Genomic DNA, 24,130 nt, shown 5'->3' on the forward strand with positions numbered 1-24,130 from the left:
TTTCGCAGGTAACAAAAGCAAAAGAGATGATAATGATGATAGTGATGATAATCTTTTCTTAAGGAAATTATCTGGTTGGGATTGAGAAAAATTACTCTGCAATTTATCATGTTAGCACCTTTCCTTTTCTCACAAGTACCAAACTTCTGCTAAAGAAACTGATGATTCAAAAATGTCATCAACAGATTTCTAAAAATTTTAGAAAACAAAATAAAATAATTTTCAATGCCTGTGATATAACAGATCTAATGAAATCCACTTATTGTGAAGAAAACTACTGATGAGTTTTCCTTGATTTCACTGGTTGAAATTTCATATACCATGATGAATGTCCTTTGGATGATTGAGGAAGTTTTAAATAGCATTACAGATAAACAATGTTATATATACAAAGTAAATATCAAATGTACAAAGAAATCACCAGAATTACCAAGAAAACTGTTTATTTATGTACACCATTAGAGCAGTGAACATGAAAGGTATTCAATAAACTGTTAGGTAATTATTGTCATTACATGTATCTATTATCTATCATGTTTTTTAGTTATTTACATATTCTCATTAAGGTGCATAAAATGAGAAAGTTTATGTAATAACAAGAAAACTTGATCCAAAATAGAAAACTTATCCCTTATGTTATCATAAAGAACTTTTGGTAGGTAAATACAGGTTCGGAATTAATTTGTATTACTTGTACAACATTATAAACCGAAGCTTATCAAGATTTACAAAACCACTATATTATACATAGTACACAATATAGTAAACATTTAAAAAATGCGACCACAAAAAAACATACTATTCCATGAAATGGCAATTACTTCAATGCAAATCATGACATGTAAAATAAAAGACTATTTACAACAAAAAAATATAAACTTGAATGAACTGTATGACCAACCAGCTCATTCCTAAAATATAGGTCTGTACCTAAAGATGGCTTAAAACTATCTTGTCCATTTACTGTTTAAAATTCTTATGTAGCATAAATTCCAAGCTTTGAAATATTTACTGACTTGTTTTTCTACAGATATTCAGTACTCTGTGTTCAATCAGACAAACTGATATAACAAGACGATGGAGTGGTAAGGGTTATGAGTAAATATAGTATGATAAACATACTATTGCAAATTAACAAAATTATCTCCAGCCTTACAATTATTTGCAAATAATAATAATAATTTGGATTTTCATTAATAAGTTTGACAGTCAATAATATGTCTGATGTTCATTAACATGATCAACCTATTCAATGAGTCTGATTTCTCCAATATGTAAAGTTGAAATATGTACAAACATAACTCATCATTTTATAACTACATGAAATGCACAGAATGATAGTGACTGTTATCCAATTTTTGCCAAATGCAAGTTTAAACACACTCACACCACAAATTAATGTATTACATACAGTTCAAGTGGAGATATCCATGCCCATTGAATACACTTATACCATAGTCACCTTTTATCACTTTTAGTCGGAAAATGCAATGAGAAACCAATGAATGACAGCAAGGTTATGATGGTTTGGAATAACTATAATGTTAAACAATGAAATTGCCTAATCTATGTTGGTACTGTTTAATACTGTCGCAATTTAAGTGATGATTCTCATAAAGTGGTGTGTCATAGCATTAGTCAGGAATGCAGTGGTAATTTATCCTAGAAATGACTCAACATTAGGGCTTATCAAGATAGTGCAAAAACATAAACTGTATCCCCCACCCCCATCTTCCCAGTGCAGGTATATAATGATTAGTCCCTCCATAGTATGTCCCTTATCTTGTATCATTTCTCAAACCGTATATAATACTAACGATAAAACCATGTACATATTTTGTACCATCTTTCAAACCCGATATACTACACAATGGCTCCATGAGAAGTTATACTATAGTCGGTGAAAGTGTCAGGGATAGGTGGATATAACAGCATGGGTACAGCACTGAGAACAACAGCACTGAGAAAAATAGGTTGGTGCAGCACTAAGAAAACCCCAATATTAAACTAATGTGTTAGGAAACCCCTGCCCATTTCCAAAGCCTATTATGTAACTGTCTTTGCCCTGTGGTAAGCTAGAGTTTAAATCAGATTCAGTTTGGCAAATGGATTATCAAACAAAACTTACTGTAATGGCTAGTGAGAAAAAAATAACACAAGTATGAAATGTGTATACTCTTTGCTGCTGTGGTGGACACAGCACTACTAAAGTAAGTGTAAGTACCCAAAGTCAAGTGGTACAGAAGGACTGGGTTTGAACATTTAATGTGGGTTAAAAGTCACATGGTGACAATATGCTTCATCATACCCCTCACTGAAAACTCAGTTTTTATATCAACTTAAACATAAATAACCCTTAGTTCTGACAGTCCTGTGTGGCTGCTGTTTGTTTTATAATAAACAAAAATCAAAGTACTCAGAATACACATGGCTTGGCGGCTTCATGTAAAGAAGTTAAACAGGACCAAAGGGATGACCATAACTTGCTACATATTGACAATTTAGTCCACTTTTTATGATCAAGTAAAAAGCAATATCCCTCTAAATAAATGTAATCTTATCAATATTCTTTTTTTCTCTTCATCCCTAAACTTTTTCAAAAAGTTTTTATAAAATTCATAACATTTTGAGGAAAATACTTAAACAATTACCACTTATAAGCACTTTTTATTGAAATGATTCTGTATTGTTTGAAATACTACCAAAAAGTTGTCAAATTCTTTAGAGAGCTAATGACAATAATTTCCTCAGGATATGAGTTATGTCCCTTTACATATCTTCATTAGACTTGTAATCAAAAGAACTGATAAGCTAAAGTTATTATTACAAATACCTACTATTATTAGTGACAGAGAGTAGACAAAAGAGGCTTCAAGGTATGAAATCCATCCAAACCAAAATTCCTGGCCCAGTACGAAAGATAAATATTGAAGGAATATACTCAGACCTGCTTAATGTAATTCTCTTTGAGAACTGTTAATTTAACTGATGACAAAAATATCAAATTAAATCAAACAGCAAGCACTAAGCTCAGTTGCATCATCAACAATGAATCTCAAAGAAAGCTTACTAGAGAAATGAGTTCCTAATCAGCAATAAACAAGATGCATACATGATCACTATGTGACAGAATGTGCCAATCTTATTTGTAAAAAAAAACATGATATGCTTTACTCTGATCATTGATGAATATTAACATGTCCATGTGCTTTCGCTGAATAGTTTCGCAGTCTGTATATAATAAAATTAACTAATTTGACCTGTCAATCATATTTACATTTCCAAGCAACCAGAAACAATCACCCAAGAGATTTGTCAAAAAGACGTACCTATGATTTTGTGGACAAGAAATCTATGTATACATAAACTGTAAAACAGCTCCTGTATTTTATCATACTTGTAAAATGAAGCAATTCAAGTGCAATAGCTACCAGATGAATTCTGTAAGAATATTCCCATCCTTTATTTATTTTTTTACCTTGTGCCTAAAGTCTAAATTTACATGAAAAAAATTAGACCAGGGTTCGCCAACCTACGGCACACGTGGCACATCAAGAAGTCTTGTGTCTCATGCAAAGGGCAGCCAAAAATCTTGATTTTAACAGTGTTACTCTCTTATTAGTGGCACACTCATTCATTTTGTAATTAATCTGGATAAAAGTGGCACGCTATGTAAATAGGTTGCCGACCCTTGGGTTAGACTCTGCACAGGTAACATTACATGGTTCCATAAAAGTACCCCAAAAATCTTATATTCAGTTTTTGTTTCTGTGCCAGATTCATAAAGCCTGACTAACCACATTTGAAAATTAATGGTACACTGATACAGGGCTTTGAAAATAACTCCATGTTACAACTTTAATCTTCATCCACCTAGCTGTTGTAATTAAATCAATCTGTCCACTCTTAAACAATATGCAATCACTATTTTTCAGTCTTAAACAATCAATATGGAAATCAATTTTTTTCACTCTTAATCAATGTGTAAATAAATTCTATTTTTCACACTCCCATAAGACGTGTATGTTTATCCTTGGTCATCGCATGGATTAAATTCAATGTATACATGTGAATTCCAATTTAAACCTAATGAGTAAAACTGGAAAAGTTTTAACTCTGCATGACTATAAGACTTTGCTGGCCTCAAATTTATGGATCTGTATGAATGTCATTCAAAGGAGAAAAAGAAAAAGAAAAATATTTCAGTGCTGCACCCACAATTTTTACAGTCAAAACCAAAACAGCAGTCTAACAATATCCAATGAATATCAGTAGTCAACAGTAGTCAAACATCACCTTTAGCTGATACAAAAAAGTATCCATTTTTCAATTCAAGTAAATGTACATGTCTAAATGTAAATTCATGTAAACCTATTGTTCACATTTTTGCAACACATGGACACACCTATACCTACATCAACTTAATCTCACTGCCATGTTTTGATTAAGCTTTCTAATCTGACAGAAACTTGTTTTCAATCATGCTCTGTTTCAATAGCTTTTCTTTGAATCAATCTCTTTGTCAATAGCTTTTCTCAGAATCATTCTCTTTGTCAATAACCTTTCTCTGAATCATGCTCTTGGTCAATAGCTTTTCTTTGAATCATGCTCTTTGTCAATAGCTTTTCTTTGAATCATTTTTTTGGTCAACAATTTTTCTCTGAATGATTCTCATTGTCAATAGCTTCTGTTTTCTTACAGACCCTGGATGAATACAAAACCAGCATTTCAAGTGAATCTGTCAATGTTACAAATGACAGAAGCATTACATGCCATAGATTCATAATAATGTCAAGTGATTTCTAAATTCCTTCACAAAGGTAGAAATGAAAACATATGAATGTGCTAAAGAAGTGGTAAAGGTACAAACAGGAAAATGACAAGTTTTCATGGGGGGGGGGGGGGGCTAAGATTATAAACCAGTAAATTTATTAGTAAATTATAAAAGGCAATACCATGGTTCAAAATGTCCTTTTCTCCCCCATGTTAAAAATACTGAATTTTGATGCAATCCTGTAATTAATCACAATGATCCATTTCAAACTAGAGTTCACACAGTCTCTTTACACAATGTTAATGGTGATCTATGAGATTATAACTTCTGCACAAAGTATATGGACAACAGGCTGGACTGGTTTAACAATAAACCAGTATTGACTGATATTACATGCCACTTATGTGGACAACAGGCTGGACTGGTTTAACAATAAACCAGTACTGACTAATATTACATGCCATTAAAATAACTGCTACTGTTTCTTAAATAGATTGGATAAATATGATTGAAATTTCAATATATGCTTGATTTACCGTAAAATTCTTATGTTCAATAAATGGAATAATACATTAAATAGCCATTTTCTGTATTAATCAGTAAGTCAGTATATACACTAAAGGAAGTAAAAACGCTTATCTACTCATTAAACATGATGTATTGAAAGTTGCACTCATGACATGTTTCCCATCAAAGGAGAGCTGTCAAGACTAAGTCATCATGGACAAGTGATGATTTTAGAATAATAAAGAAATACTGATCACAATCTTGATCACCAAACAACTGCTACAATGTAAGTCTTCTCCTGGAACTTTATGAAAGTTTTGTACAACTCCATACTATTTCACTTTAGTGCTGTTAGTGCAAGTTTTGTTGATATCTCCTGTAATTCAATAAACATTTCTTTTTGACGTGACATGATTATACTTCAATCACTGCACAACTGGTTTTGTTGATATCTCGTACTACTTCACTCCAGAATTCAGCTGTATTGGTACATCACCTGATTTTTCTCATTATTATCATTGTTTTTACTATATCTGACATGATTTCACTTCAGCAATTTCACAGTTTATATGGCTATAAATATTAAACATGTGTCCCTGACAACTTGGATTGTTTCTAACTTAATTTATATAACATGAAAAAAATGTATTTCACATAATTTCAATTTGGTGATTTTACATTTAAAAATCTTACATGATTTCACTCAAATTATATCAGAGGTGATGTTGCAACTACATAAGAAATTCACACTGGAGATGTCACAGTTGTAATCACAAATAATCTGGTATCGCACTGAATTTCATTTTTTAAAAAGTCACACATGATTTTTTAAACTCTCGCATGACTTTGTTTATATGTTACTACAGTCTCACCTATAATATGCTGATAAATGTGTCCACATAACTGGTACAATGTGTCCACATAACTGGTACAATGTGTCCACATAACTGGTACAATGTGTTCGCATAACTTGCACAATATGTCCACAAACTTCTACAATGTCCACATGTACAATGGTGGCAACTGTGGTAGGATGTGAAATGTTGTTTTGTTCATAACAATTCTATTTACTGGCAGAGCTGGAGACTTCAAATCTTGTGTGCAAAGATCTTCTGTATCATTCCTCACAATACTTTTATGAAAAATTTCCATATTATCATGGCCAGGTAAGGAATAAACTATATCCCACTTTGAATATCTCATCAACTTTATCCCAGCTTGAATATCTCATCAACTTTATCCCAGTTTGAATATCGCATCAATTTGATCCATTGCATCATAATAAATACAGGAAATAATATGTTCATGACATCCTGCACAGGAACTCAAGAATACGTCCTCTAAATCACCATATCTTTAAGGAAGGAATATCTCAATGTTAACATCATATTCACTTGGGTATCACCAGTCAGACAGTCCTTAATATACCAGTATGTACCTGCATGCCCAGCTACTCAATCTACCAGGCCTACAGGTTTACAGTTCTTCGACATAGAAAAGCACACTTAAGCAATTCTGTCTCTCTTCACAAGAATCAGGAACATTATCTTGTCAGGTTTTCTAAAATCCTTGAATGTCCACATCATCATTATTCAGCAGCCCTAGAAAATTTCATCACTACTGGAGTCATTAAAGCTTCATACAGCTGCCACAAACAATTCATGTACATCTCAGCATGATCAAAGTCATCCAATTACCAGCTGAATTGAGTATCCATAACTGACATGCCTAAAAAGGATACTTGGATCTTTGTATTAGTGCAGGCCAGGTTTGCATCAAACGTTCATGTTTCGTATCTTGCTAGTTACCAACAATTCATGTACATGTTAACAACAGAGCTTATCCAAGTCACAAACTGCATGTCTCTCAAGAACAGTTCATATCCATCTCCAACAGCTCATATCCATATCACTCATCTCCAACAGCTCATATCGATGTCACTAACAGCTCACAGTTATGTAAATAGCTCATATCCAAGTCAACAACAGCTTTTATCATTGACACCAATAGCTCATATACATGTTAATAAGTTCATATAGATATTATGAACAGATTACCAGATTTAGAGATATTTATCTACGAAAATTTCTGAACTTGTCAATTAACAAATCACTAACACATAATAAATAGTAATTCATGTCACATGTCATTGATACATAATCAATAGTTAATTCATGTCATACAACATGTCAGTGACACATAATCAATAGCTATTTCATGCCATCATCCATATTGTACAGTAATACACTGTAGCAGTCCTAAGCTTCAAACTTATTTTCATACATTCATTGAATGACAACATTTTTAAGGTATAACATCAAAATATATTAGGAGTTTCATGCATCATTCATCTAGTTTATAGACAAACTTTCTTTTTTTGCAAAATCAAACTTCAACAGTTTGACTTCGTCATATCTAATCAACTGTATGCATACTCAAGTTATTACCCATATGGTGTTTCGCTCATAGAATGTAGAGTTTCAACAAGACAGACAAATGATAATATCCATCTACATAGTTCATACTGTGTGCCAAGTAACTAACTGTACATGTAAAATTTGTCAAAATCTGAACCATTCCTTCATGCTCTAAAGCTGTTATAATTAAAATTCTACTCCTTGCTTTCAAATATGCAAACTGTGTTATAATACAGAACCTCATTACTCATTCTAAAATAAATTCTCACAGCAAAGTTGTGTACCTACTGAAAAACGAAATTCACTATAGTTTAGGCCAAATTTCTGTAAAATAATTTCAAATGTACATTGTGATGTTTGCTATGAACACATGAATGTAGGTAAACAAAATGCAAACATATCTCATGACTCTTCATGAGCTTTGTAGTTATACAAGCAAAATCGTTATAAAATAAGGATATATTATAATATAAACAATGCCATGAAGATTCCAAAGTTTCATGAATATTGCCAATGCAGCGTATCTGTCCTGTCAATTCACTTACATGTCAAATCTGACATCCATTACTGCTTTCAAAAACATAATCACTGTGTACTTTCAGTATACAACTTCCTTCAGACTTATAATGTGTACTACTACAGGTATGTATCACAAACAAGTCTGCATGCATAAGGAAGTATCACCCCATCTAAAAAAGAAACTAGCCTCAACTAAAAACCTTTCTGAGTGAGAGATACATTAACACTGTTCTCTCTCACAAAAGTCGATATTATATAACCCTTTAATTTGTATTTATTTTTTTATGTTGAAAAGAAAATTATATTCATAAAGCTTGGAGTCATCAGACTTCTGAGTTTTAATAAAAGTTTGTCCTGTAGAACTTCAGTTATTGCACAGAAACCAACAGTTGCTGATCTGTGTTTAATGTCCATATCTTTCTGCTGCTACTAATCTGTGTCCATGAGAATACTTCTGTTGCTTATCTGTGTTTAATGTCCATATCTTTCTGCTGCTACTAATCTGTGTCCATGAGAATACTTCTGTTGCTGATCTCTTTAATGTCCATATCTTTCTGCTGTTAATCTGTGTCCATAAGAATACTTCTGTTGCTGATCTGTGTTTAATGTCCATATCTTTCTGCTGCTACTAATCTGTGTCCATGAGAATACTTCTGTTGCTTATCTGTGTTTAATGTCCATATATTTCTGCTGCTGCTGTGTCCATGAGAATACTTCTGTTGCATATCTGTGTTTAATGTCTATATCTTTCTGCTGCTGCTGTGTCCATGAGAATACTTATGTTGCTGATCTGTGTTTAATGTCCATATCCTTCTGCTGCTACTAATCTGTGTCGATGAGAATACTTCTGTTGCTGATCTGTGTTTAATGTCCATATCTTTCTGCTACTGCTGTGTCCATGAGAATACTTCTGTTGCTGATCTGTGTTTAATGTCCCTATCTTTCTGCTACTACTAATGTGTCCATGAGAATACTTCTGTTGCTGATCTATTTAATGTCCATATCTTTCTGCTGTTAATCTGTGTCCATGAGAATACTTCTGTTGTTTATCTATGTTTAATGTCCATATCTTTCTGCTGTTAATCTGTGTCCATGAGAATACTTCTGTTGCTGATCTGTTTTTAATGTCCATATCTTTCTGCTGCTACTAATCTGTGTCCATGAGAATACTTCTGTTGCTTATCTGTGTTTAATGTCCATATATTTCTGCTGCTGCTGTGTCCATGAGAATACTTCTGTTGCTTATCTGTGTTTAATGTCCATATCTTTCTGCTGCTGCTGTGTCCATGAGAATACTTATGTTGCTGATCTGTGTTTAATGTCCATATCTTTCTACTGCTACTAAACTGTGTCCATGAGAATACTTCTGTTGCTGATCTGCTTAATGTCATTATTTTTCTGCTGTTAATCTGTGTCCATGAGAATACTTCTGTTGCATATCTGTGTTTAATGTCCATATCTTTCTGCTGTTAATCTGTGTCCATGAGAATACTTTTGTTGCTTATCTGTGTTTAATGTCCATATATTTCTGCTGCTGCTGTGTCCATGAGAATACTTCTGTTGCTTATCTGTGTTTAATGTCCATATCTTTCTGCTGCTGCTGTGTCCATGAGAATACTTATGTTGCTGATCTGTGTTTAATGTCCATATCTTTCTACTGCTACTAAACTGTGTCCATGAGAATACATCTGTTGCTGATCTGTTTAATGTCCATGTTTTTCTGCTGTTAATCTGTGTCCATGAGAATACTTCTGTTATTTATCTGTGTTTAATGTCCATATCTTTCTGCTGTTAATCTGTGTCTATGAGAATACTTATGTTGCTGATCTGTGTTTAATGTCCATATCTTTCTGCTGCTGCTGTGTGTCCATGAGAATACTTCTGTTGCTGATCTGTTTAATGTCCATATCTTTCTGCTGTTAATCTGTGTCCATGAGAATACTTCTGTTGCTGATCTGTGTTTGATGTCCACATCTTTCCACTGTTAAGAATACTTCAGTTGCTAATATGTGTTATGTGCAATACTGTTTTAAAGTGTTGATCTGTCTTTGTATTACTGACCTGTGATCCACATATTTATCTCCATCTGTATTACTATTAGTGTTATCATATGAATACTGTATTTTCTGCCACTGACGTGCTTGAAACAATTTCCTTTCCACAAAATAATTTTCTGCTCTTGATTGGTTTTCTTTATGATTACTCATTTTCTTTTTGCTACTAACAAGTCCACAAGCCAAGAGTTCCATCAATGCCTACTTAAATAATTGAGAGAAAAGCAGGCAATTGTTATAAGTAATTTTACACCAATATTCACAAAAAAGGATGTATACAATCACACCATGCTTAATTGTTTAGTACATAATGCCATTATCATCTGTTTCAAGCTTGAATGGTATACAAATCTTTGATCAGACAAATCTGATATTTATGCAAAACTCACATAAACCATACAACTTATGATGATTGGTACAGTCTGATTATGAAGATTACCTTCAAGTGAGAAGATGATCCATCATCTTCCATGAAATTTATTAAGCACTAAATGTAATTTCACTCATGTGAATACAACAATTACCTCTATAATAATTCTTGATTTCTAACATGCAACAATTAACTATGAATTGTTTAATTTAAAAACTAGAAAATGAAACAAAAACATCCAACTCTTAAACAGAATCTTCTGATTATGTCCTCAATCCCTTTATGGCATCTGTTTTACTGTGATGAGGGTGAGATCAAGCATGTGCCTGAAAACACAAGAAAAATTAGTTACCTCCTTTGTTCAGTGCCACAAAGTGTTAACACCATCCCTTCTTTTTCAGTATTGTTCTTAAATTTTATAAACCTTTAAAATATTCTGTTGATAAATACTCAAATCAAACTGACACGTGAAAGGTGACACCTCTTATTTGGACAAAGAATAAATTTTGACAGCAGAATTTCTGTCCTTGCTGATTAAGGATGTTGTTGACATGGAAGCCACAAGGAACTGGGAGGGTAATATAGTGGAACATCCCACCCTGATTCCCCCCAAAAAGCTCATTTCCTGTTCTACATTGCAATTATAGACATACATTATGTTAATTTTTTTGTGCTGTTAAAGATCTGAGTTGCATAGCCTATCATGTTTTGAAAAATGATGTTAAACCCACAAATCTATTAAACATTATTTTGAGTAATGGCGTTATGCTCTTAAATTATCTCTCTTATTTACTTTAAATTAGATTTATAACTGGAATCCTGTCAACTCAAGTAATAAAAAGCCATTAATCCTTTGCCAAAAATTACTGACCTTGACCCTCAAATCCTTAAGTCATTAAACATTTTTTTTAATTCTCTGGGTAACATACATTTAGATTTGGTAATGTTACGGAATTTTCACAGAGAAACCATATTTGCTTGCACTACCACACTGACCGTTTCACTTGGACTTTGGAACCAGTAATCAAGTTGTTTCTTGTATTATGAAAGTCATCAGACTTTTTAAGTTTGATTAAAGTATGTATTGTGAAACTTCTGTTAATTCATGAAAACCACTTTGCTTTGTCAAGTGATAGTGACCTTGACCTTTACATCCTGAAAAATGAGTCCTTTTACTCATATAGTGCAACTCACCTGCCGAGTTAGGTGATGTTACAGCACTTCCAATAAGGCTCTTCATTATAACATGGCAACAAGATCCTGGTCTGCCTTAGTATAATCTGCATGCTGATCAGGATCTATCCTGTTTGTTCTAATGACTGCTCCAAACAAACTGCACAGACCCAGCTCTGCTTTTACATTATCTGACAAAATTTCTTGGTCTTTACAGTTTGCTGTTGGACTCATCTTTCAAGCAAGTATATATGGTACATCATTATAGGGTGGTCTCCTTATAAGGATGTATAATCTATGGCTCATGTGGACAGTCTTATTAGGGTGTACTGTATCATCTACTTCATTAAAAAGCAGACTAACTATAAGGCATTATACTCAATGGCTTGAATGGACAGCATTATAATGGGGGATTACTCAATCATGTACATTATAATCAGGTGGTCTCATACTCTGGCTCCTACAGATAGTGTTATATTGAGGGAGTATTATATCTGAAGCAAAAGTAAAGTTATTACAGAAACCAAATTATTAAATGATGGCTGGGTGAATAGACAGAATTGGCCATATAACAGCATGGTCTGCCAAGTGGCAGCAAATAAAATGCATATTTAAAAAGTTGGTATTTTACTATATGTATGACAGCATATTACCTGTTGTACTTATTGGCAAAGATGGCAGCACTCTCTGGTTTGGCGAAGGTCACAGTAGCCTGCCTCAGTCCTTTTATTACTTTAACATCCTAAAAAAATAGACTATATCAGTAAAATCAATCCTCATGTATTCTTGATCATCTTAAGATATGACTAATAGCTTATACACACACATGCACACACACACACACTCATGCACACAAATACACATATGGAAGCATCAATAGATCTTCAGAACAGTTTTGTAGATATCATTATCTAAAAAATATCACATCTGAAAAGTCCAGGTTTCTTTCACAATTTTTAACCAATTACTGATCACTTTTAATTTTAAACAATGCTTACTCTTTCACATTTTATTTGGTAGAGCATCTTTTTGGCCTATTTTTTTTTTGTTAAGGCAAAAAAGATGTGTATTTGACAGCATTCTATCTTTATAACTGAATAAAACCTATCTATCAAATTTAATTTGTCTCCCTCAAGCAGTTTTTGTTTAATCATGCAATAATGGATTGATAACAGTCATACAGATGTACAGAAATTCAAACTCTTGGCATACACAAATTATTTCTGCTCTTCTATAATCCCATAGCAAACAAATCTAAGAATACTGTACCTATCAGTGCACAATATAGACCCAAAACAGAAATGGACTTAGATATGCCATGGGCAGATCAGGTTTCAGACATTTGCTTGAAATTACAGCAGAACAAACTGTTGACCCTGATGTGATGGCATATCTAGGTCTATTCTGTTTGTAGCTGATCCTGATGTGATGGTAGATCTAGGTCTATTCTGTTCATAGTTGACCACATGTCATATATGTGCAAATGAGGTATACACAGTAAATTCATAGTACACTAACCTCCACTGGTCCAACAGTGTTGGCTAGTTTTCTGATGACAGCTTCGGTAGTAGTGGCAGTCAAGCCCTCTATCATAACAATGTTGGATCCCACACTTGGTTTCATTTGGCCAACCACAACTCGCTGTTCAAATAAGACAAAATATATATTGACGATCTTGGATCCCACACTTGGTTTCATTTGGCCAACCACAACTCTCTATTCAAATAAAGACCAAACATATTTAGCTGTGTATAATACACACTTACATATCCACTCACATAATGCAATGGCAGTTCTGTGTGTGAGCTGTCTGCGGTACAGCTTAAGTAAAATGAATAACTTAAACCCCTGATCTGCCAGTGGATTATGTTACAGCCGATCTGAGCTGAAGCTGTTCATAGTTTGGTTTTTATTTCACATGGGCAAATACAGGATATCAGACTCAAAATTAATGATTCAAAACCAGGTACAAAATTTGCATGCAATCATCTGTTTGACAATTCTTGAGACATAACATAAAACCTAAGGTATTCAAAATAAATCCCCTCACCATTTTCATGCTTCTAGGTATAAAAGTATGCATCCATGATTAAAAAAACCTATGTGGTCATACGTTAAATGCAAACACTGAATCTGAGCCAATAAAATATGAAACACAGGTCATGTACACCTCTTTTTAGCTGTCATGGTGTGGAACTATCAGATATGAATACTCATCTAGTTCTGAATGAACAAAGCTTAAGAAAAATACTAATGGCACAAAATGTGCCATTTTCATTAAAGAATGAAATATGGATCAGTCGCCTATTTTTATGAGAGTGAAGAGCTCATCAAAATAATGTCCATCACCAAGTATGTAAAACAGTGCAAAAAACTTATTTGGTCATGAGTTAAAAACTTAATTTAAGCCAGTAATCACCTTCTGTTGAAATGGTGTGGTACTAATAGATATATGCATATAACTGTTTTATGGCACTTAGCACAAGTGTGTAGTGCCAATCGTAGTTAAAAGTTAAAAAAAAATGTAAAATGAACTGCATAAAAAAGAAAGAGAAAATACGTCCATCAAGGACAAGAAGATAAATTATAAAACACAAATATAATAGAATTCTTTACAATGTAAATAAAGTAACAGATACAGGTAACACGTGTAAAATCCGTAAAACAAAAATAAATTTTGTTGAATTAACCACATTCCCTTTTCCCTTTTTAATAAATCTAAGATTTTCAAAAGGTTGCACATGCTTGTACAGTTTCTTCAAAAAATTCACACTTCAGTCTCAAAGGGTTGAAATCAACACGCACAACAAATATGTTGTCCAGTATCAGTGGACACCGTCATCGTATGCATTCCAGACGAAGTTCATCCTCCAGGAGGAATGCACAAGTCAGATATGTTTCTCATATTCATCTGGAACAATAACAATTCTTCTCTCTAATTTGTGCTATATTAGGGATCCACCTCTCCAACAGCAGGTTTGATCTTCTTAAGTTTGTGGAGTTTTCATTCCACATTTTTGGCCAAGTATGGCAACAATGCTGCTTTATACAATTTTGAAGTTATTATAATTATTCTTCAATTACCAAACTTGCAACTGCAAAGCAGCTTAGACTTATTATCTGTTCTTTCATTACGTTATATGTTAATTATTATATATTATACAGAATAATCTTCCCAGACTGTATAAGAACAATCTGGAATATTAATAGCATGTCAGATTTAAGATTCTGCTAGGGTTTCAGAGTGGAAAGGAATATAAAATTGTTTTTGAGATGTTTCAACATAATGCAAAGCTGATTATGTTTGTAACAACTGCGGTAATGAATGAGGCTTTATACAGCAATTGGCTTGAGAAGGTGCCATGGTTTTCCTTTCACCATCTGCATATGGAATCTTCTAGTTTTGATTTCAGCATAAACTGTTTCGAGAAATTAACAAAAAACACAACATTAAAGCAAAGTCAGTGACAAGAGAAATCAGGGACAGTTACCTATTTTGGCAATGATGCATACATGCCAACCCCTGACGAGGAAAAAGTGTAATCCAAGTGGACAAAAAGAGGAATCCAAGCAGAAAAAGAGAAATCCACAAATAACATGCTAAAAATTCAATAAACAATAATTTATTTGCCCCTCTCATCTTTTAACATCATTTACTGCTTAAAGTTTTGATATATAGCACTTTTAGCTTTCGAAAGCAACAGATTTTCATGTTGCATTTTAAAACACTTTGTACCAGCTGAGACCATGAATATTTTGCACACCAGTAGAGCACAAAATACTGGGTTACAGAGCCTGGATCTGAATTCACTTTTATTTTTGTTAACAATACTGAACAATCTCTCAGTCAGCATTAGAATGGTAAAGAACCAATATTCCTTTCATAACCTGACAAAGAAGAGGAAATTTATATCTTCCAGTGATTGTGTCTTTTAGCTGGGAAATAAGGTGCCAATGCACATCAAATCTATCTGCATTAAGTATATTGTCAGGTAGAATCCCAACTTTATACTGCAGGAATTCTCCTTCCTGATGAGCCAAGGTTGGCAAAGATGGTAATAGAAAGGGATATCTCTTGACAAAGAATCTAACATTCTAACACTTTTGAAGCTTTTTGACTGTCTCTCATTTACATCAGCAACTGAAGCATTTAAAAGCACTTCATCTCCATAGGGGAATTTCTGGAGCATGTAATCTCATGCTGTAGCATAATAATCTCTAACATTATCATCAAACACCTTCACAAATAGAGTAGAATTGTGTTCTATGAATTCTCTTGCTTCTGTACCAATAGCAAGATCTTCATTATCTTTCTAGAACTCGGTAAATAACACCTCTGCATTTATAACATTCATGTCCGCAATTTAGTTCTCCTGTAGATAAGAAGTTAAATTTGTATTTGAGTTCATAAGATGAGCTAATTCGATGTTTCTTTGTTTCCAAGTGTTTCTCCACATAAAATTTACCACCATGCCCAATATTAAAATGAGCATGATGCTGCCCTAGAATACAGGGACTCGTATCTTTGCTTAAAACTGACCTGTCATACATGTACTATCTAGTACATGTATGACAGGTCAATTTTAAGCAACAACGCGAGCCCCTGTGCCCTGGAATGGAACGATGTATTATGCCATTCATGTATTCTTCTTTGAAGGATTCACTGTTTTGTTTTTGTCTTTTTCTGATACACCTGTGAAATTCTTTGAAAAAATATATGTGCTCTAACACAAACATCAACTAGAATACATCTGATGACTTTTAGCACCAAATGGTAAAATTATTTCCACATGGCCTGCAATAGACGTCATGTGATGCTACTCTTGTGTCCTCATCTTTGGAGGATTGTTATTTTATGTTTCGTTTATTATTGGCCTTTTTCTAATCCATCTGTGAAATTATCTGAAAGGAGATATTTTTTCTCTCATACACGCATCGACTAAAATAAATTATACTTTTTAGTGCCAAATACCTATAGACTAGTTCTGTACTAAATATAAATTAGAAGAAAAAAATCTGCGAGTAAAGATTAAAAATTAGAAAACCAGCCTGTTCTCTACTCACTAAACCACACAGCTGCTATAAATAGAATACAAGGTCGAAAGTTTGAAAGTAGAACCAGCATGTTTCTCGGTAATAGGATAGTTGCTATAAATAGAACATAATACTGTTAGGAAAGTGCACGGACAAGCGTACTCTTATAGTGTAGTTATGTAGAAGCCGTCTTTTCTAAAAATACGGTCTGTATGATTAACGGGATGTTGATAAAAACGAGAAAACAAACAACTGATTTTTTTGGGAAGGTGGATTTACCGCAAAAGCGTAATCCATACATGTTTACGCGTAAGGCGTAATTTGGTGAAAAAAAGTGTAATGATTACGCCAAAAGCATAATGTTTGGCATGTACGATGATGGTATAATACTCATTACAATGCATCTTCTCATCATGATAACAATGTGCATAAAGGATGCAAACAAAATGATCTATTCATGTACTAAATACAACAACTTAACCCACGAAAGTAAAATTAGAATCCAGTGACTTTGTTTTGTTGTAAGGGTGTGGTACTAACAGCAACAGACAAAATCATGTAATCTGATTATCCCAGCATAAGCAAAGCTTGAGAAATAAACCTGAACACAAACTTAAACAAAAGTCAGTAAAGAATGAAATATGAATTACAGTGACCTATTTTTGTGATGAGGGTGTAGTATTCATCAAGTTGCATCCCCTCAGTCAGTTTCATGATTTTAAATAAGTATCACAGTAAGAATACAGGGTACAAAAAACATATCTGGTCAGGAGTTAAATCCAAAAACAAAACCTAAACTAGAAGAAAACAAATTGTAGTGTAGGTTACTGTAAACTTCTTTTGTTTAAAGCATCGAAGGTTACTGTAAACTTCTTTTGTTTAAAGCATACCATACAAAAAGAAAGGCATTCAAAAGTCTCATTTGATTAGTTTAATGTAAAAACAGCTTAAGAAATCTTTTAAAAACACCAAATTCAATCATGTCAGTGAAGCACAAAATATGGGTGGTGATGACCTACTTTTGTGATGTGGATTTAGTACTTATCAAGATATATCCCCTCAACAAGTCGCCAAGTTTCACAATTTCTGGTATAACAGTATGTATACTGTGTGCACATAAAAAAAACTGAACTAATAAAAATAACAACTTGATCAAGAATGGACAAATAATATACCATTATGTACAATGTTAGACCCGTTAACCTATTCACCAGGGGTGGATACTATGAAACACTTTCCATAATGCCTAGGACTAAAAAGAACAAGATAGTTGAGATGCAGTGAGGCTGCACATTTCAATTTATGTGCAGAAACAGATGTCATCTCCTACTACTTCTGAGAAACGAGCTAAAACCTGAAAATTGTAAAATCATGCATTTTCCTTGTAAGATATATATTCTATTCCAACTTATGACCTTAAAAAAAAAAGCAACTATTTACTTACCCTACTTCCCTCTTGCACAACAGGCCCTGCTTTAACTGTCCTCTGAACTCTTGTCTGTTTCACAGCAACCACTGTCCTGTTAGCTTGACCTTGTTTCTGAATCTGTCCTTGAACCTGTCTGACAACTCTGTTCTGATTAGGAGTTGTTGCAACCACAGTTCGATTTGAAGTTTCTTCTGGTTTGTTTTGGAAGGCCACATTCTGCAGCTGTAATTGCTGAGTTTGACTCCTAATTTGCTGCAATTTTACCTTTTTCATTCTTTGATTATCTGGCCTCATACTTTGCTCAATCTGTTCACCTCCTTCCCCAGTTAAAATATGTCTTTTAATCTCCTCACCCTGAGCATTTTTTTGGATGATTATATATTGTCTTACTTTTGGACTATACTGTGCCTGAGCCTGGACTTGTATTAAGTTCCCTTGTTGATTTCCTTGTGACCCTTGGTTGACCAGATAATGACCTTGATTTTCTTGCTGATATCCCTGACCCTGACCATGTTGCATGTCTCGATTCATAAACTGACCTTGATCTTGCTGACTCGTAGTTTTCCGCAATCCAATCATATTAAACTGTGACTGATTCTGATTCATGTTAATGGAACTCACTGACTGGTTTAAGTTTCTGTGAAAACCACCACGTGAATTCTGTCTTCTGAATTGATTTGGAGCAGAAAATTGTCTCCTGAGCTGACCTTGTTGTTGATCTTGACCCTGAAACTTCTGCAATGACTGTCTCCTCATCTGACCCACTTTTCCCACTCGCATACCTCCACGTTGCTGCTGCTGTTGTGGACGCTGTCTAGGAGGAGCTGTGTTCTGTCCAACAACACTAATCTGCATCCCCTGCTGTGGAAAGTCATCAAACTGAGAGCCTCCTTGGGGCTGATGATTGAAGTTAGGTGCTCCCTGGGAAGGAGGATTGAAATTAGGTGCGCTCTGCTGTGCTAAATTTAAGTTAGGTGCTCCTTGGGGTTGGTTATTAAAGTGAGATGACCCCGGTGGGGGATTAAAGTTAGAGGTCTTCTGAGGTGGAGGATTGATATTCTGAGATTGGCTTGGTTGACCAGGAAGATTTCCTGATGATGGCCCTTTTGGCTGTGAATTTTCCGTCCCTGGTTTTTCTACAATGTCACTGAGAGTCATACCTAAACAAGAAATGCCAAATCTGTCATTAATTTAAATCATTTTTTCCATGAGAATCACAAACAAAACATGTAATATAATGATTATCCTTTTATCTCAAATATACCTATCTGAAGCAAATTTCAACTTATTTAAACTACAATATTGTGCCAATGCAAGTAAATGCCCTTTAGGTTTACTTAACCCATTATGCCATCTACTCTGTTACATCAGGCTCTAGGACAGTGGTTCCCAAGCTTTTCAAGTAGAGGGCTATATCTACTATTTTCGGTAATTAAGTGGGCCACAATGTTATAAAATTATAAATGTGTATCAATGTTTATAAAATTATAAAAGTCGTGTAATATCATTCTTAAATTTATTAACTTTCAGTAACCAAATTCTAAAACTTTAAAAGCAGTCAGTGTCAGTCCTACACTACAGTCATTTTCAGTTTTAAATTAAATGTTCATTTAACAATTTTAAATCAGTTTCAAAAACCGATATTAATATAATTAATTTACAATTGTAACTGTTCTTCACAACCAGTTACTGAAGTTCAAGGCTGGGAAAAGGGAATTTCCAAACATTTCATTCGCTAACTCAACGGGCGCATTCCATAATTATATCCTAGCACAACAACCACGTGCAGAGTGAATTATCGAACGCTGACGGAGCTCCGAGTGCTCAACCAAAATGACCGACTTCTTAGACTTGGAAATAACATTCTAGACTCTAGAATACTGTAGATCGCACATTATTGCAACTTTCGTCTAGTTATTATTTATTTATTTGAATGTCAATAAATTTTTGAAATTATTAAAATACATTATAGTAAACATAGAGGCCTCGCGGGCCACTTTCTGGGAGCTGACGGGCCACAAGTTGCCCGCAGGCCGTGGTTTGGGAACCTCTGCTCTAGGACTTCTTTGAAGCCTAACTGATAAGAAAAGTGAGTGACATTTACAGACAATTGTACTGCCACAGGCACTAGTTACCATTCACCTGACTCAGCAGGGTTACATTCATATGTTTACTGTCTATTCTCTAAAAAACAATATTTGTATAACTGTTAGAATGCATTGCTGTGTCAACTAAGTAATCTTACTTAAAATGTACAATAAGGCAATAAGAAAAGGTGAGCTTCCAACCTTACCCTGGGCATACCAGTGCTTTTATCCCAATGGACTTTCTTTATATGCCCTTTGTGATCATGAAATCTAAAAGCAGACTGGTTTAAGATATATATAATCACTAAATGCTGGCATTAGAAGCTACAAAAGAGTACCAACAAAAGTTCAGTATGTTTGTGCATTTGTAATGTATTTATAAAAACTGCAATGAAGTTATCTGGATTTCATGAATGACACCAAAAACATGGTAAAAATTTAAAACCCTTGGTTTAAAATGCAAGTTCAAACTTCTAAGTCATTCAAGGGTCATACATATGTGGAAAACTCCCATCAAGACCAAGACAGCAAACTCTTCTAGTAAGACTGTAACACATTATGGAAACAATGTTTGGTGATGGCATCGTGTGCATATATGATGATAAACTTAAACCTCATGAAACTGACCTATGAAATAATATCATAAATCGACAGTGTGGTTGCTTCATAAACATATTCATTCAGTAAAATATGATAAAATAAGATAAAGATCTGAGCATTCACCTTGTGCTGCCAGTTTTTTCTTTAATTCTTCCCTTCGTTTCTGTGCCATTGCCAGGCGTCTCTGTTCTTTCTGCCTTATGAACTCCTCACGTTTTCGTTTCTGTTCCTCTATTTTTTCCTTTAACTGTCGAGTCTCCTCATCCATTGGCTCCTGGAATATACATTCAGGATATTTCTGAGCAACTTGCGTGGTTTGCTGTGGCAAATTCCCATGCTTTTCGCACAGTAGAACAGAAACACTTTTTCCCCTTTACTCCACATTCCTACCACTTTAAACCTTCATCCTCCAAAACCATGTTCTATGGATTTCAACATGAAATGTGTTTCACATATATAGGTGTCATTCTGCTGAGACTGAATTTTAGTTAAGAAATAATAGAACATGGCACTGTAAATGGAATTTTAGTACATCTGAACTTTTGATTCTCTCCATGGAACCTCTGGGGTGAAAGCAAAAAACAATACCGATCCTGAGCAAAGTGACAATTTGGACAATGAATTCACTCACTATAATGCACTTCATTATAACAACGCTCCTGTTATAATGCAAGTATGGTCTTGGATCCCATTTCATTAAGTCACAGTAACATGTGCCATGAACTTCATTATATGGTAGACTTGTTACAAGTTGGTACACAATGTTATTATAAAAGAGTATACAAAGGTGCGATTTTGTTGGGTAAGTAAAAATGTTTAACTTATTGATAAATCTGTATGAAATATGGTAGAAAATTTTAAATTATAAATAAAAAATAATGAACATCTGAATTCCCAGCCAGCATTAGATGTTCCAGTTTTTTCAGCCCCATATTAAACCAGTCTCCCCAGGTAGGAAAGATGACATATGTATGATCGTAATACACACAAATAAGAAGAAATAAAATTAATAATCACACAGCTGTGAATTTCACATTCTTTCTAATCATACATAAAAACAGTTACATTCATGACAAAACTTCAGAGAACATTTTAAGGCCATAGTAATGCTACTAGTTTCACTGTGACATGAAACAAGTTACCTTGTGCTATGATGCAAGCTTCCCTGTGATGTGATGCAAGTCTCCCTGTTACATCATACCAATGGCCACCTCACTCTTGTTCATTTTCAAATAATATTTTTAATATTTTTCAAAGTTCACAAAAATGGGGACAACTGTATTTATGTATGAAGATTCAGGGATGATAATGGAGCCATGCTGTCAAATATGTTTTGTCTGGGGGAGAGTTGGGGATGGGGGTGTAAACTAATTTTAATTCTGTAATACTCACCTGTTACAATTGAAACACTTTCATTTTTCCAGAACTTATTGTCTCTTGTCAAAGCTATATGATTTTTTTCTTTCTTTGGATTAGTGCTGAAAGGTTCTAGAACTGAACAAAACACGATTCCAGTCTGACTCTTGTGTCAAAGCCAAATACTATCCTCTCTGAACAGGTCATGGAGTACAGAACATGAAAATGGGGTGCCAGGAGGGAACTCTTGACAACTGTTTAATACATTACCTGATATTGTAGGATGATGGCCTCATCAAGTCTGGTATAAAAATGTCTGTACTTAGCCTTACAGTAAGATTATTTGCTACTGTATGCTGGTAGAATGTTGAGTTTCTGTCACTATTATTCACCCAAACCAAAACTAAATGCCAAATGGTGTGCCAAAGATCAAAGGTGAAATCAGAAAGTAATGTAAGACTGCCAGGAACCAATTCTCCTAATCTCATTTAAGATAAATTTTTCAAATTGGCCCAAGTACTGTTAACTGCCCTAGCTACATGGGTTTTCATTTTCATAAAAGATGGCCACTCTCAGAAATACTTTTAATTTCTCTTGCTAGTGTGGACATTCCACCTACAAACAATGAATGCCAAAATACCCTAGGACCCCTCATGAGATAAGACTAGATGTGTATGACCATTCCTTCCACCTTTAACAAAAGACAAATAAAACCTCAATTGGGCAAAGAATCCTATTTTGGTCATCCCGATCACTGATACAACTAAAACTTGGTAGGAAGGAGAGCTACTGAAGGTAGCTTATTTTTAGCCAGAAACCTGAGTTGGCAAAGAAGAAAAAGCAAATTTTTCAAGTATGTTTCACCTACAAATACATTCCCTGATAACATTAACATCAGGGATAAAAGATTACTATCTCCTAAATCCACCCCTTCTAGAAAGACAAATTGTTTTTGCCTTTTCTGTCTAGATTGTTTACACAAATTGCAATAACCCTTGTCCATTACCTCCTCTTGCCATCACCAGGTGTCACCAGTATTAAGCCAAATAATTGATCAACGAGTATGCTTGCATGGCAGGGAGGTGGGGTCATGTTAAAGTAATGTGATCAGTATACATACTTTACTCAGAAAATTTGCTTTCTTCTTCAAACAAAATTCTGTCAAATTAACATTAGAAGAATAGGTAATAGGTGGATGAAATGCTGAGCATCCTACCTATTCCCTGAATATCCTTCAAGGGAAGGATGGATTCCCTATTTGAAAGATAACCCACCCACCCATGTTAGATGCATTACAGGTGACAGTTACATATATCACTATTAAAGCCATTAACAATAAGACTTATTGAGCTATTCTTACAACAAAGAAAATGTGGTTGAATCCAGCAAAATTGCGTAGAGATGGAAACTAGAGAAGGTTGACTGCATGTACCAGCCAACAGCTTATTTTATGTCTCATATCACAACAATGCAGTCTTAAAATGAGGCCCATAACAACTGTTCTAATTTCCTGGGCTGAAAAGTGTCCAAAAGTATCAAGTTTCAGTGATAATCAAAATGAGGTTCACTATGGTACTGATGTGCCAATAGTCTTGATGTATCATGAAAAAATGCAAAATGTCTTAAAACAATTTACAATAAATCCAAACAGCATCTAAAATCAGAATGACAGAGTACTTTATAATTCCAATGGATAACTGAAATAAATACATAAATCAACACAACTATATGACTCCAGTCAGACTGGTGACAATGCCAAGAATAACTAATTTCTAGTAAATCATCTCTTTTATCAATGCCTGAGACACAA

The 24,130-nt window shown here is 34.2% G+C and overlaps 1 protein-coding gene across 1 annotated transcript in view; it reads right to left on the reverse strand.

Moving 5' to 3' along the window:
• Nucleotides 1-426: 426 nt before the first annotated feature.
• The window catches only part of LOC149776549 (uncharacterized), a 79,139-nt gene continuing 55,435 nt past the window's right edge, over nucleotides 427-24,130 (reverse strand). The window contains exons 13-17 of the mRNA XM_089941007.1: nucleotides 21,088-21,238; nucleotides 18,293-19,437; nucleotides 13,333-13,455; nucleotides 12,468-12,556; nucleotides 427-10,967 (exon numbers count right to left, since the gene is read on the reverse strand). Coding sequence (XP_089797133.1) covers nucleotides 10,922-10,967; nucleotides 12,468-12,556; nucleotides 13,333-13,455; nucleotides 18,293-19,437; nucleotides 21,088-21,238 — 1,554 coding nt within the window. The 3' untranslated portion in view covers nucleotides 427-10,921. The remainder of the gene's footprint in view (nucleotides 10,968-12,467; nucleotides 12,557-13,332; nucleotides 13,456-18,292; nucleotides 19,438-21,087; nucleotides 21,239-24,130) is intronic.

Source organism: Sinohyriopsis cumingii, chromosome 18 (genome assembly GCF_028554795.1).
Source record: "Sinohyriopsis cumingii isolate HCF-2022 chromosome 18, ASM2855479v2, whole genome shotgun sequence".
Lineage (NCBI taxonomy): Eukaryota > Metazoa > Mollusca > Bivalvia > Unionida > Unionidae > Sinohyriopsis > Sinohyriopsis cumingii.